Consider the following 16,486-nt stretch of genomic DNA (forward strand, 5'->3'; position numbering starts at 1 on the left):
GAGGTTGTGGAATTAGATATCTCTAGGCTTTTGTCCAGCACTGAAATTCTAGTACGTTTTCTAACCTCCATTACATTATCTGCTCCCTTTGGATGCATTAAATAATCCACATGAAGTGCTTATCACAGTGCTTGGCATGTGGCAAGGTGCTCTGTAAGTGTCAGCTCAAGAACCATGTTACTACTCATTTTCACAGTTTCCACAGTATCCTTCACAGAGGAGGTGCTCAGTCAGGGTTTGCTGACGTCTCCTGAATCTGCCTTTCGATCTTCTATTGACCCCCTGCTTGTCTTACAGAAGGCTTGTCCCCCATACTTACTAGATCGACAAGAAATACCTGAGAAGAGAAGACTCCTTAGGTTCCAGGTTATACAAATCCATGGGAGAAAAATCAGCAGTGGAGGAGAAATACACTATTTATTTACAGTTCTTTCACTTTATCCACAATTTCCCAAACATAAAAACTAAAAAAATAAAACCACCACTTGGGAACACAAGTGTCTTTCTTTAGTCCAGCTGAGGGCAGGTCACGAGCCCTCTCTGTCGAGGAGACTACTGAGGCACACTGAAGGGGGAAGGAGCAAGGTTAGGAAGAATGCCTGAGAAACAGCTCCAGATGAGAAATGTAACATGCCTGCGTGGTGGGGTTCTACCAGCAGAGACTCAAGGGTGTCACCCACTGGGGATACTGCTTGGCTTCCCAAGAAGATGACAGCTGCTTGCCACCATCCCCCATTTCTCCACTACCAAACACCAAAAATCGAATGTCGGTCACACATCTCATGGGCTGTGTAAGGTGTGATGGTGACGGGGCGGGGAACACAAAATGCCTCTCTCTGAGAAGAGCCCAAAATCCCAGGGACACACAGGAAACCCTTTTTCTTGGCACTGACAGTCAGTCACAGCTTCTGTCTTAAACACAAAGCTGACTTAAAAATGTAAAAACAAAAGCCTTCCCCAGATTCTAGGGGAAAGGCAGGGGCTAAAAACATGCAGAAGGGCTTCTGCCTCTGTGGTCCTCTCTCTAGGAGGCGACTAGAGGTGAAAGGTGGGGAGCTCTGTTCGCTAAAGATGGGGAAGGAGCAGGGCAGATGCTCCACAAGGCCAGGGAGGGGGAAGGAGAAAAAAACTCTGAGACACTGATGTTTGGGATGGCTGCCACTGGTTTTTGAAGCAGCTTCATTTGCTCAGCTATGCTCACTCTAGCAGACTCCCATTCACTTCCCTCACAGGAGGGCACCCAGAAACCAACCTGGAGGCACTAAAGCCACCAGTCTGGCAACTTCATCTGTGCTAGTGACCTAGATTGCTTTCACATGGTGCTGCACATTATAAATATAAAATCATATCTGCTACAAAGAGGACATATATTTGTACATCTTTACCCATATACATAATAACACAATTTACACATAATATCTTGGAGTGGGTCATCATGGAAAAAGGGCTTGGAGAGGTAAAAAGCCCCTTCTCCCTCCCCTGCCCTGATCCTTCTCAAGGGATGCTTGTACACGTGGTCACTGGGGCCCTTCCCAGCTGGTTGTGATGGGACTAATCTGGACACAGAAATTTAGACAAGTAACTAAATGCCGATGGGTGTGTACACCCACCCACCCACACAAATACACACTCACATACTGGTGAGAAAGGGAAAAATAAAATTCCTAGCCCTTGGGTATAAGCCTTTTCCAGAGTTATAAGCATCAGTGCCTCCTCCATCTGAGAACAATGGTGTTAAAAAGCTGCCCCTCACTGGCTCAGACTAGGGCAGAAGGTAAAGGGCTAGGAATTGGGGAGAGGGGCCAGGAGTCTTTTGAAAACATAAGGCGTTTTTCACTTGTGATCAAATCAAACTATGTCACAAAAAGCAACAGTATCAGTTGGGGCTGGGAGGCAAGAGACAGCCAGTCCATGAAAAGACAATGTGAGTTAAGACCCTGAGCCTTCCCCTTCATTTGTCCAGTTTCTTTTAAAGGGGCAGACAACCCTGTACCTCCTTTTCTGTACTTCCCAGAGCTGGGCCCATCCGCGTGGCATGGAATACTGACAGTGGTCCAGAAGACCCATCCAGAGACATGGAGTGGTGGACAGGCACGCCAAAAAGTTAAGACCTGGGTGGCGGATGTGAGCTTTTTACAGCAGGAGTGGTTCCTGGTCAGGGTCCATGGCTCGCACAGTGGCCACAGTGATCAGATTGCCATCAGAGATGGGGGCAGTCTGGGTCCTCATGGGGAGACAGCACCTATCGGCGGTAGTGATTAGGGGCGTCGGCAAACATGTACTTGAGTCTGTATGCCTCTGCGAGCAGCAGCCCGATCTCTTCATTGCCCCAGTGTATCGTAGGCAGGTTTTGTAGCAGCATGAGGAGACCCTGAAATGCAAGAAAGGACTTTTATTCTGCTGGGACTACAGAACTAAGGAGCAGCAAGACTAGGAATTGGGCCCTTTTCTCTTGGGTCACACAGCCCAAAGGGTCTGGCCTCCCTCCTTCAAAGCCACATACAGCCTTTGGCCCCTGGTTTGCTTTCAGGAAACCTTGAAAAACCTCTACTGATTCTCCAATTCACTAATATCCGCCTCTTTAAAAATATTATAGAGAATGACAACAATAAATAAGGGTATTTAAAAGAGAAAAATAATCACTCATCATCCAAATAGCTCTCCTAATTTTGAAATATTCCTTTTCAGTCTTTTCCACATGCATATTTCTTTAAATAGTTATAATCAAAATTATAATTTTATATGCTTTCAAATAATTGCTTTAACTATAATTTTCATGTTTTTCCAAGCAGCCTTCAAAAATGATTATATTCAGTGTTAGTACTCCATCATGTGGCTATACCCTAATTTACTCAACCATTTCCTTTTTGTTAGTTAACTTAATTTGCTGCTTCTTTAAAAAAAAAGAAAAGAAAAAGAAAAACCTTTATTGGAGACTGCTACATATCCTTTTGCATTTGACGTTGTTGTTGCGACGCTATGTTCACTTGTAATCACCGTATTTATCCTCTGCCCTGTTCTCCAAAGACCATCCTCCACCTACCTGTCTAGCTTATTTCCCACTGTTCCCAACACACATGCCTCAGTCAGCCAGGTCCACTGCAGCCAGATTTATTTGTGTCTCCATGGTTTAATTCATGTTGTTCCTTTTACTTGGAACACTTTCTCTTTTCTCCTCCACCTATCTAAATCCTATTCAGTTTTCAAAGCCCAAGTCCCTCAAACAGCTCCATGGAGACAGCCTATTAAAGAGGATATTACAGTAAAAATAAATATGAGATTTTAGGTTCTCTCTGTAATGTAGTTACCCACGCTATCGCTGCTGCTCCAAGTTCTTTCTCTCTCTTTCTGAACTGGATATTCCTGTTATTTTTCTGATTATAAAAATAGTAGCAAGACATAAACCCCATAGCCATAAACAAACTGACAAATTTGATTATCTGTAATTTTTAATCCTTAATATGTCAAGAGGTACCAAAAATAAAGTTAAAATGGAAGAAACTATAATAACACCTATAAAGGACAAAAGGTTAATACTCATAATCAAAAAGGAGTGCCAACAAATTAGTAAGAAAAAAGAGAAAACAACCAAATAGACAAAAAGGTGCGTGCTGTGACTCAATAATGTACGGAATGCCAATGGCCCACCTATACGTCATCATTACTTTTAAAAACCTTGCCTTAGCTGATCTGAACACTTGGGCAATGTTTTATAATTTTCAGCGAAAAGGTTTTGCATATCTTTTATGAGATTTCTTCCTTTGATAACAGAAATTTAGCTGGGCACAAAGCTGCCTTAATCATACTGGCCACACATCACTGTTATGTGTGGCCAATATGATTAAGTTCTGGCCAGTTCTGGGACAGTATGACTTCTGGGTTCTGCCCTAGACTTTTCCTTCTCCCCTTCCTAGAAAATGGCTATAAATGTAGCAATGGAAACAGTCATCCTAGACCAGAGGTCCCAACCCCCGGGTCACGGATGGGTACCAGTCCGTGGCCTGTTAGGAACCGGGCTACAGAGCAGGAGGTGAGTGGCAGGTGAGCTGAGTGAAGCTGCACCTGTATTTGCAGCCACTCCCCAGCGCTAGCATCACCGCCTCACCTCCACCTCAGGATATCAGGCATTAGATTCTCATAGGAGCACCAGTTCCCGGTGACTAAAAGGTTGGAGACCCCTGATTCTAGACCATCAGATTAAAGCCGTCTGTTGAAGATGACACAGCAATAAGATAGAAGAAATGAGTTCCTGCTACCCTGGAGCCATGTTAGCCCTGGGCTGCTTACACTTAGACTGTTAATTGAAGAGACGTAAATAAGTATATGGTTTTAAGCCACTGTTATTCTAAGGTCTCAGTTACAGGAGACAAGTTTATATCATCTTAACAAATACAGGCCATGTCTATCAAAATGCACTTGGAGTTTGATCCAGCAACTCTACTTAAGTTTCTCTCCTAGGGAAATATTCACACTCCTGTACAAAGGTATTCACTGCACCACTGCTTCAAATAGCGGGGAAAATGACATTAGAGAAGTGTCTGTCAGTATGGAAATAGTTAGGTAAACCATGGTTATCCATATCATGAAATATAAGGCAGCACCTGTAAAAAATGAAGTAGGACCACGCGTGCCATAGTGGAAAGATATCTAAGATGTTTTTAGGAAGAAAAAAGAAAGTAAGTTGCAGAAAAATATGTGTAGTATATCATTTAGGTAAATAGGAAAACATAATATATATGTAATTTATATGTGTATATATAAATTTTAGAAGGCTAGGTGGTATACTGTTAACAGTGGTTACTTTTAGGGATGGGAGACTCGGGTTTTCTCATACTTCTGTATCTTTCAAGACCTTTGTTTTCAAATTTTACAATAAAGTCTTTGTCTGTTACTTGTGTAACAGAACATTTCTTTTCCTGAGTAATACACATTCTGTGGGAGTTTTGTTGAGTTAAAAGTAAAAAAGCAGAAAATAAATGACCCATAACTTTATAATCAAAAGTAAGCTACTTTGAAATGTTTTGACATAGTTCCTTCCAGTCTTTTTTTCTGCACATTTTACACAGTTGAAATATTTTCTCTATATAATTTTCAATCTATTTAGCATCTATCATAAGCGTTTCCTCTGATATTAAAAATTCCTTGGAGACATTTTCAATGGCCAAACAACTTTCCATGATTCAGATGTATTATAATTTATTCTACATCTTCCCATTTTGAGCACTCGATTATTTCTGGTTTTTCACTATAATGAAATTATAATGAACAGCCTTCTGCATAAAGCCATATTTTAGACCATTTCCTTGGGCTAAATTCCTAGGAATGAAATTCCTATGTCAAAGGGCATGAATATTTTAAAGCACTTAACACTCATCTAGAAAATGCATTCCATAAAAATGCTCATTTCCCCAGATCTCCACCAGGACTGAATACTCTCATTAAACAAACTTTGTTCATTGTAACGCCTTTCCCTGAGATCTCCAAGTCTTAGAATAGAACTCAAAGCATTAAGCCAAAATGGTGGTGAATCCATACGAAGAACTTAATAAGAAAGCAATCAGGCTACACGCGTGCATAATCTCCCAGTCCTCAGTTGCTGGCATCTTTCCTGCACCCTCCAGGTAAACAAACACCCCCTCCCATCACATCCTTGTTACTGAAATTCACTCAACCAGACCAGTTACTCAACCAGTTATTGATATTCTTCCAATCCACCCATACACTAACATTGCTTTTTAAAAACTGCTTTTAGCTGCTCTGAACATTTCTGGACTGTTCATTTCTCACAGCAACATTCTCCCTGGGTTCTGTCTTAGCCTCAGTTCTACATTTGCCTCAGAGCTTTTTTTTTTTTTTTTCTTTTTTAAAGAGAACGACATTTTTATCTCGACTTATTATTTTTTTAATGTTGTCTATTGTAATATAATACCCTCCCTCATGACTTATGGTCTCCCTGACTTCTGGCCTCTTTTTTGACTCTTCTCCTGATTCCTGTGCCCTCACCCCCACTCAAACTAGAAAAAGTATCACCATTTTTTTTTTTTTTTTTTGCCAGCATCTTCCTCAGGGAGTCAACTTTTATTCTAACTTTGATAGTCTCTCTATTAGAGAGATCATAACTTCTTCTGTACCTCAGACTCTTCGGCTACCTGGTGAAGCCTGTGGACCCCTTCTCAGAATAATAGTTTTAAATACAGAAAATAAAATATACAGTATCACAAAAGAGACCAGTTAAATTGAATATAGCTGTCAAAATATTTAAAAATAAATTGTGATATAATAAATGTATTTCATTACATACATTCTAAAACAAAATCAAATGGGAGATTAAATAACTACCATAATTTCAAAGTAGCAATGAACATGTTTCGAGATACTGGCAACAACTTAACATGACGTGAAAATACATGGAACTAGTGACAAAGACAGGTACTGCTAATATTGCTGTTCTTTGTTGCCTAAACTCATTATTGTAGGAAATGCTAACTTTCAATTAGGGGTCACTAAAAATAAAACTATAATCATTTTTCCATTCACATCCAGAGATCTCCTGACTTCTATATGTGGACCCTAAGCTAAACTCCTTTGTTCTTCCCATAGCTTGCCCTTCTCTCGAGCCACACCACAGCTAACAATAACTCTTAGACTTCCCTCCAGAGTCTAGTTCAACACTCAAGTATCCACATTAACACTTAATATTAAATTTTTTAACTTCATTTATTGGAAAAGTTTCTTTTTTTGTACAAATTGCTTTTGTTGGCACAGAATCTCACTCCCACTTTCAGTTAACTTGCTGGGTAAGGTCAAATCACTAGCCCATTTCTTGAGCACATCTCACTGACTCAGAACAAGCCCCCACCTTCCATGGAGGGAAATTCAAGGCATGATATTTACTTAGCCTCAACTAGAACATAGGAAAGAAGATTCCAGGGCTCAGTGACTCAATGGAACCCTTTGGGCTTCAAGTGATCATCCCATTTGTCATCACAGCCAGAGGTTCCAACCAGAAAGACTACAAGAGCTGAACTGACTGCAGAACTCTTAGAAATACATGGGCCCAAGACTCATTCCTAGCGTTTTGGACTCTAAAAACCTGGGGTTGGATCTGGCAATCTACACTTCGATCACAAATGTCCCCAGTGATTCAGACGGGCAACCAGGTCTGGGGTTACTGTGAGAGGAATTAAAAAGCTCCTGAATGAATAAAAGCACACTTGAGACTCAGGACTAATAATGAGATCCTGAGGAAGGAAACTTCTAGATATCACACAGAGAGTACGTGACCTTTCGTTAAATAAAGGTAAATCTGTAAAACAGAATACCCTGCAGCCTGGCTATAATTTTAATGCTTTTAAAAATTTTGCATAACCATGTATTCATGTAATGTGTAAAAAATACAAAAATAGAGGAAATGATGTAGATCTATACTTTTTGACATTATAGAACATCCACTATATTTTGTAAAGTGATAAAGAGGTTACAAAACAAAGTATTCAAAATGGTTTAACAGTTACATACATATAATATAGATTTGCATAATAAAATGTCTGGAAGAAAATATACCACCTTTGTGTGGCAAGATTTCAGGTACCTAATTTTTTTTCTTTCTACTTACTGGTATTTTCTATAATGGTTACATACACATACAATTGATAAACAAATTTTCTATAATGGTTACATATGCATACAATTGATAAACAAAAGCAACCAACAAAAGGGTGATCTCTCTAGAAGAGAATATTCTTTGCTGGGATAGGATCTATCTGTATTTTCCAATTCTAGCCTTGCTAGAAACCTCCCAGAAGCCTGGAAACAATTCTATCCTTGGCTAAGATAACCTCCCCCAAGGGCAGTTAGGCTTACTTGTGAGAAACCACTCTGCCACCTGGCGGCTATGCCTAGAAATGCAACCCCATCGCAGTGCTGTTAACAATGGGAAAACCTGCCCAATATATTGATAAATTTGAGAAAGAGATAAAGAGGTAGAGACTCAATAATCATGGCTGGGGAATAAAGTGTTAGTCACAAATCAGGTGCTTTTCTCTAGAGGTAGAGAAGAGACTGCCGGGGTAGGGAACAACTGAAGATGTGCTACAAAGCCAGCTTGTGGGAACACTAAGCATGACATGCAGTCATACGAAACACTACAGTTGTGAGAAGACAGCTAGTGGGGCAAGCAGCAGAGAAGGTTCCAGATTAATGGAAAGGGGCAATGGCTTCCACAGAAGAAAGCTGGAAATGGTTGAAATAGTATAAAAGGGCTTGGCCCAGGTACCTGCTGAGAATCCACAGATTTCAAAGGAAAGGAATATGGCAGAGGAATATGAGCCGGTGGGGGTGGGAGAGGAGGGAGAGAAAACAATTAGATAAAGCGCCGAGGGAGAAGAAAGAATAGTAGGTAATAAGCAAAGAGACTCTTGTAAGGGAAAGGTACAGGGGGAAACCCATTAGAGAATGTCCAACAGATGGAGAATTGAAGAGGATGAGTGAGAACATCAAGGATAATAATCATTACAATGATAGAATCATTTATTAAGCACTTACTACCTACAAGACAGGGCCCTAGATGCTTCACATGCACTCTGTATTAACTCATTTAATCTTCACATCAATTCTATGAGATATACATTACCTCCATTTTACAGATGAGGATGCTGAGGCACAGAGGTTAAGAAACCTGCCTCGGGTCACAGTGCTGGACTGGGACTTGAACCCAGGCCATCTGGTTCTAGAGCTTGTGCTCATAACCACTACACTATAAACTGCTTGCCTTAAAGTGAGAAGTAGGGTATAACGTCGAAGGAACAAAAAGAAAAGAAGTCATGGAAGAGGTTATTTGAAGGAAATCTGGAAGAGCTGATTATTTTACTCAGTGATAAGAGCCAAGCAATTGACAGCAAAAGAACTCAAATGCCACATAAAATATATACTATCAAATAAAATACCGTGTATAGAATCGCTTAGCAATATTGGAATATTCATTATCCATGTAAAGAGTATTCAGGCATGAAAAAATACTTTCCTAGTCAAATAAGTACTTTAAAAGAAATCCCTCCTATTTTGAGAATTTTGAGGTAACAAAACACAAATTTTCAAAAATATGTCGTTTATGTAAACTTTTTGAGAGCCAAACTTATTCATTGGTTTCTCTGGCATCAAGCAACTACCTAGTGCATTTAGCAAGTTTCCCCTCAGAGAAAGCCGTGTCAAGTCTCCCTCAATGGCTTGTTTTGTTTAAAGGCCTAGGAATCATGTCCTTTTCACACCAGGCTGCTTTTGGTGGAAGATCTTCAGCTCCCAGGGCTCCCTCTCAACCCTTCTTCTGGGCAAGATTTAAACTGGCAATTCACTGGATATCTGTAAATATGGGGCCCACATTTGGGCAACATTCCACAATCCCGCCCTTAAGTTCCTGCAGAAGTGAGGGGTGCCATCCGGTTCAAGGGATGTATTTACATTTAGTTTGCTATTTAGGCCTGGAATATCCCAGGGGCTTAGCACTATTTCATTTAATAGCTCTGACCCGTCCCCTACAAAAGACACTTTCAGAGTGGGAATCTCTCTAAGGTTTTCTTCCATAAGATGAAAGTGAAAGATTCTGAGACCAGCTGCTACTTTGATTTAGAGTCATCAGCTGGTCCCAATGACCTCCTTGCCGGTTCTCATTTTATGTTAAAGAAATTTGGATTGTTGGTTCTTAGAATCCCCTTGAAATCAATTCTGAGACACCTGAGGCCTCGTTGGCACCTGCCCCAACATTTCTGTAGGGTCCCAGGTTTTTCTGGGCTCTCACAGATGCTGTTCTGAGATGCTTTTTAGACTGTAGGGTGACCAGGAATTTGCTCAGGTGCCTGTTTCTTACTCGGGCATATACTTTTCCTAGATACAGTGTTATAGTCAAGTAAGTTGCCAGGCTTCTGTGGGTTACTTTATTCCATATAAGTTTTATTTAAAAAAATAAATAAATAAATTAGGAATTACAAAATGCAAAATGTTCGTTTTTCATTGTCAGTGATTCAAGAAAATGAGGCAATAAGACCTGGGTGGACCTGAAGACTAAAAGCCAGGCTCAGGAGTGGGCCAAAAGGTACTGGTTTGCAACCTCTAGCACATGGCTGTTCTCAAGGGAAGCTGCCACCCACCCTTACTACAAGCTGCTCGTTCACTGCACGCTCCAAGGCATGGGTCCCTGGTGTAATGTGCATCTTGAGTCACTGGGAAAGGGATGGCAGAAGCTTGTCCTTGATGGGCCTTGCTCACCTGAACCTGGAGTTGCTCTACTACATTCAATTCTTCTAGTTTCAGGGGATGCTCAGGGTCACTGATGGAGTGAATCAGATCGAAGATCCCATGTGCACACATGCTCACCAATGCTATAGGGAACCTGTTTGTCCTCTTCACCCATAGTCATAACTGCTTCCCAGAGTACTCACAGATGAGCTGGTTAGCATTCTCCAGGCCACTCCATTCCATCACCACCTACCATTAAAGAACCACTGCTGGCCTGTACATATATCCCATACGCTGTTTTCCTGAGTGCCCACAATTTGGCATAGCTCACGTTCTTCTACGCACTGAATGTTTTATTTTTGGAGGTGTTTCCCTTCTCTGTCCCAGCAACTCCTTTTGTTTGCTTGTATTACCTGGTGTGCACTGACCCACAGAGGGTCTGCCATATTCACTCGTAGAACTCATGCAGATTTCCTGTCCTGTGTTTGACACTGGGAAATTTCCCCCAAAGTCTGACACCCACACTTGCTTCAGTGGTATACTGTCACTGGGTGTCAGGAATAAAAACATGTTTTCCAGTGACCTAATTCTGTGGCTTTCCCAGTCTCATTTAACATTCTAGGATCAGCCTTGGCCAGAGGGTAGGAACTGAAAAGTCCACTCTCATTGCTATAATTTTGTTATTTAACAACGGAGTGTCCACCCCTGGCAGTGCAGGTCAAGGCCCAGAGAGTACTGGACCAGGCTTTAGGGCTGGGGCTGTGGATGTGTCAAGGGAAGGTGATAAGTTTCCCTCTGTTTTAGAATCAAGCCAAATCTCCTTCCTATGGTCTTCTCCAAAATCAGTCCTTGCAGCGTTCTCCCTTCACCTTCTCTGGCACTCCAGACACAAAGCCTTCTCTCTGCCTCTTCCCTCCCCCAACACCTCAGCCACTCACCCCTCTAGGGCTTTGCTCTGGTTGTTCCTCTGCCAGGAAAATCCTTCCACTGATCTTTGCGTGGCTGGCTGCAGCTGTAATTTCCTCTCCTCTCTCTCACCATCAGGGAGATAGAACCTAACGAAGTGCAGGCCAGGGGCAAGCGCTGAGAAGGGCTTGCTCTTGGTGTGGCCTTAGATCAGAGTGGAGACAGCAGGCCTCTCAGCTCTCACATGTTCAGTCTTTTCTTTTCCCCTAGAGAGTCCCCTTTGCTTAGCTCCTCCTTTTAGGACCTAACATCTTTGACAGGCCCCCTTGGGCAGGTACAGCATTCTTCGGGGTCACAGCTCGGGGAGCGACGCCCCTACTCCCTCCCTCGGCAGTGCACAACTGCACATGGAAGCCTTGATGGTTATGAATTAGAGTACTCAAGTCCAAGGCCAATATCACTCTATTTGACTACCACTGAAGCTTCTCTTTAACTAGGAAGGTTTCCCACCATTACTGCTCATGTCCCCCACACACTCAGTGCTGCACAACCTCTTGCACAGCCATCACCCCCACATCTGATTAGTTCTGTGACTTGTCAGTCCTGAATCTTAGTGGTCACACTTTTTCCTTCAAGTCCCCAAGTTGCCAATAATATCAAGATCCTCACTTGGTACCAAGATTCAAGTACAATCATTTACTTTCAGCTTTCCCATGAGAAAGTAAGCTTTTATCCATTTTGATTTGAGTAATTTTTACATGGTCAAACTATTTGGTAGATAAATTTTTAGTGTTATTGCATTTTCTCCCCAACCTTTCAATGGTAGCCACATGACAAACTGAACTGTGTATGCCCTTATCTTATCATGCGCTCTCTTGTCATCTTTTTTGTTTTAAAATGCGATAAAACTTGCATATAGTAACTACACAAATCTTAAGTGTACAGCTGATGACTTTTTATATATGTAACCACCACCCCAATCAAGATGCCTCTTGTGCCTTGGAGACTCATGTTCTTCCACAGTCAACACTCCCCACCAACCAGTGACTTGATCTAAACCATCAATTAGTTTTGCTTGTTCTTGAATTTCACATAAATACTTTCCTATCATTTTATTTCCAAAGTCATCATGACACCTCTAAGTATTTTTTTAGTGGCAAAAAAAACTAGCTTAACCAGAGCTCCTTGGAGAGAGAGTCGATTCCAAGGCTGGGGCAAAGAAAATATAAGATAAGCCTGGAGCATCTGGTGATGCCAGAAAGTAAGAAGTACTTAAAAATGATGAAATCAAAAAGACACCAGATCCAACTTGAAGGAGCACCCCAGGGCTATAGCTGAGACAATCTGAACAGCAAAATAAATGACAGTATTGGGAAACCCATCAAGTAAAATAAGTACACATGAATCTTTTATATAAATGTTTGAATAAATAAATTGGAGAAAAGGGATAGCTCTTCGAGTAGAATGTAATAAATATAGAAGGAATGATGAAAATAGAAAATCACCATTAGGCAAACATCACAGTAATGACTGTTATAAGCAAGAACCATTAACAGATGCTAAAATTAGTGGGTAAAAGGATGAGAAACTGAATAATTACATAATCTCAAAGTGTCTCTCCAGAATATACTTATTAATTACCAAGGGGAAAATAGTAACTTTACAAAAGTGGAGAAGCCTGGTAGATCCATTTAAACCAAGTGATCAAGGGCATCAGTAACGGGACATTCCAACACCATGTACCACGTGATATGATGTCCTAAGAAGGGCATATCGCCTCTGCGGTTTCTGCTCTGAAAGGCATGACCCTCAATTTCATCTCAAGAAAATGCCAAACAACCCTAAATACAGGAACATTCTATAAAATAACTAACCAGTATCTGTCAAAATTTTTGAAAAATTTGTCATGGAAGACTGAGGAACTATCCCAAAGTAGGATCCTGGTCCAGAAAAAGAACATAAATGGTAAAACTTGTAAAATTCAAATAAGGTCTTTAGATTAATAGCAGTTTATCAATGTTGAGTTTCCTGGTTGGTTAATTGTAGCATGGTGTGTAAAATGTAATAATTAGTCGATATGAGTGGGGCATATGGAAATTCTGCACTACTTTTGCAACATTTTTGTAAGTAAAAAATTATTTTAAAATAAAAGTTAAAACACACACGTCTTTAAAAACCTGAGTCTGACACTCAGCCCATTGTGGGCAGGCAGCTCTCTGAGGGCTAGAGACGGGCTCTAAGCTTCACAGACAGAGGCCCATAGCCCCTCTCTGCTCCAGAAACTTGCACTGGTGCCCAGACAGTTGTGGTGGTCATTAGAGCACCTCATTCCCACAGAGACACATGTGGGGCGGTTTCCAGCCCCATGAGCAAGAGAGCACGAAGGGCATCAGGATGTCGCAGGTCCTCCTAGGAGCCTAAAGAGAAAAACCCAGAAGCCAGAATAATGGGAGATCAAAAGGAGGACCCGGAGGATTTCTTTTTCAGTTTCAAAAGAGCCAATTTTTGGTTAAACATTTACTTGCTGAGAAGAGAGCCTGCTAGCAATTTTCAATGAGAGGAGAGGGATGGTGAGGGGGTGAGGGAAGTCCTGGGAAGAGGAGGAGGAGGAGATGGAAGGGGAAGAAGATCCCTGCCTATGAGCAGCTACTGTATAAGCATGGATTCCAGGTCTCCGCTACTTATTTCCTCAGTGACCTCAGCCTAGTTACTTAATCTTGCCGTGACTCGGTTTCCCTATTTGTAGAATGGGGGTAGTAATTCTGTGGGGACTGACTGTTCAAGAATTAAATGAATTAACACACGAAAGCATTTAGAATAGTGCCTGGTACATTAAAAGTGCTAAGGATTAATTATTACACTGAACCTTATGAAATTGCCAATATTTGACCATTTTGACGTATAACAACAATTCCATAAAATGCGACCTAATATTATCATAATTATTCTATTACAGCTGCCCAGGCTAAGGGCCAGAATTACTGAGGTCTCCTCTACTACGAAAGAGGCTTGGCCCAGCTCTGCTGGAAGCTCTCATTTCCAACGGCCCCCCGTGGTCTAGAGGACTGCACCATCCTGCTCCTACAGCAGCCTCAAGTTCCCTTGCTCAGAAGTCTCAGGAAGGAAACCTGATAAGGCAATCCTCCTATTGTTAATTTTTGGTCCCCTCTCCCAGGCAGTGTGACTCCAGACAACTGCTTAGTCAGGGAGAAGCAAGTGCCTGTCCTTCTGGGGGCTCTCGCCACAGCTGGGACACTGCCCTCTGCCCCTGCACCTCCTCTCCAGCCCCATTTGTTTATCCAGCTTGGCAGTTTCACCCAGGATTAGCCGAGCATGGTTTACTTAGGTGAGTTCAAATCACTCAGACTTGGGTTTCTAAAGCTCCGTCTTCACTTTACTGCTCCCCAGATTCAGGAATATATTACAGGGAGCAATAATAATGATAATAAGCTCACTGTTTCGAGGGCTATATGCATAGTACACCATTCTAACAGCTTCACATGTGTTAATGTGTATAATCCTCATAATAGCCCAAGGAGGCAGGTACTCTTATCCCCATTTCACAGGTAAGAAAACTGAGGCATACTGAAAGCCAATTTACTTCTTAAGGTTACACATCTAGAAAAGTGGCAGAGTTAGGATTTGACCCTAGGCAGACCGGCCCCAGAGACCAGGGATTAACACTGTGCTATTCTGCATAGTCCCCAACTTTAGAAGGAGGGTTGCCACTTTGCGACACCCTCCACTGGTTCCCTCACAGTGGGGTCTTCTTCCCTGTTCTTTAAGGGCGGTAAGTGGCTGTTCTGCTGATACTGCCCCAACTCTAACTTTTATCTCTGCAGCTACTTCATCTCTGCAGTTTTCCTTAGAGTCGCTGCAGCTTTTAGTCCTAAAATGTCTCTCTCCCAGGCTAGGCCTGTTGGGCTCTCTGGGATACCTGTATTCACTGACAGACCTTCTTTTGTTTTAATTACAGGTGGCCCTTTTCTCTACAGAGGTCACGGGCCAATATCTCACCATCTCACACAGTGCTCTTGTGCCCTTTTCCCTCACACCCGTGCCATGCTTCTGTTTCCTAAGGTCACCTCCTGTCTATCCTAACACAGCCAGACACATTTTTTTCCTTTTATTATTCATAGAATTATAGGGTTGTAGGGCTGGGAGGAACTTTGCAGATTATACAGCTTCATCGTCCATTCTATTTTGTTTAAAAGACAGAGGTGACACTCCTCCCCGAGTATGTTAGCACAGCGGCAGACAAAAAGCCCCAGTTATTCTGTGGGTTATTGTAGAAAGACCTCAAATCTATCAGATAATCGAATATGCTATCTAGTAAAGAACATCTCTAACACAGTTTTAAAGTCATAGGCTATTGTCCTATGCTCTGTCAATACTGTGAATTGCTAAAAGTCATTCTTAGAATCACCTCCACCTCCCTAAGCTAATCTGGGAAGCACTTTTATCACATATGACAAGGCCTTCTGAGCCTGGCTCACGATAACTAAATTAGGTTCCATGCTCTCGATATCCTGCTCCACCTCAACCACATTATCAGAATGGATAGCTCACTCGGCACATGGCCACTGCCACCCCTTGTGCTCGTTTATCCTAGGATGTCACATATGCCGCTTGATGGCAAAAATGGTGGCTCTTCATCAGCTGCCTGCAGCTGTGGCACCAGAGCTAGCATCTCACAGAAGCCCACCCTTTCCTTTTTCTTCCAGAGCGAGCCCTTACTTGGGCAAGTCTGGCCCTGTCTTTCCATCTATCTGCTGAACAGGCTTCTGCTTTAGACATCTAATACCACTTACAAAGTGGCACTGCTCATGGATCACATGAAGATGCTGCTGCTCTCCAGAACACCTCTGTTATTAATTAGAACTTAGGAAAACATTCAACCTTCTCTGGCTTTCCTCCGTCTGCTTTTAAAAGAAATACATGCCCATTAAAAAGCAAACAAAAACTCTCAGTTGAGAAATGTACAAAGCAGTAAAACAAAAGCCCACTACTGCCCCCAGAGATAATGACTATGAACAACCTCCAGGCCTTTCTCTCTGCAGACTACGAACCTGGCTATCTCTCTCCTCGACCCCCACTTTCCCCTTCCTGGGCCTCCTAGAGCAGCTGCCTGCTGTCCCACCACCTAACATTTGTCCTTCTTCAGTGTTCTTCGCATCCCCACCCAAGGCTTCCAGGACGCTGCACTCTCACTGGTCATTCCCTCTGCCTCCTTTGTTCTGCCTACCTCCTCTCCCGGGCCTTTTTGTGTAGGAGTGTGCCAGGGCTCAGGCCTGGTCCTCGTCTCTCTTCTGTCCATACTCACTTCCTCAGGGATCTTACCCACTATTCC

General features: G+C 42.2%; 1 protein-coding gene and 1 pseudogene across 2 annotated transcripts in view; both read right to left on the reverse strand.

Annotated features, from left to right (window-relative positions):
* Positions 1–398: 398 nt before the first annotated feature.
* TBC1D22B (TBC1 domain family member 22B) overlaps positions 399–16,486 on the reverse strand; it is a 62,297-nt gene continuing 46,209 nt past the window's right edge. For both annotated transcript variants that reach the window (XM_006907308.3, XM_025043698.1), the window contains exon 13: positions 399–2,371. In XM_006907308.3, coding sequence (XP_006907370.1) covers positions 2,243–2,371 — 129 coding nt within the window. In that variant the 3' untranslated portion in view covers positions 399–2,242. The remainder of the gene's footprint in view (positions 2,372–16,486) is intronic.
* Positions 10,007–10,473, reverse strand: LOC112476100 (annotated as a pseudogene).

Source organism: Pteropus alecto, unplaced genomic scaffold, assembly GCF_000325575.1.
Source record: "Pteropus alecto unplaced genomic scaffold, ASM32557v1 scaffold202, whole genome shotgun sequence".
NCBI lineage: Eukaryota > Metazoa > Chordata > Mammalia > Chiroptera > Pteropodidae > Pteropus > Pteropus alecto.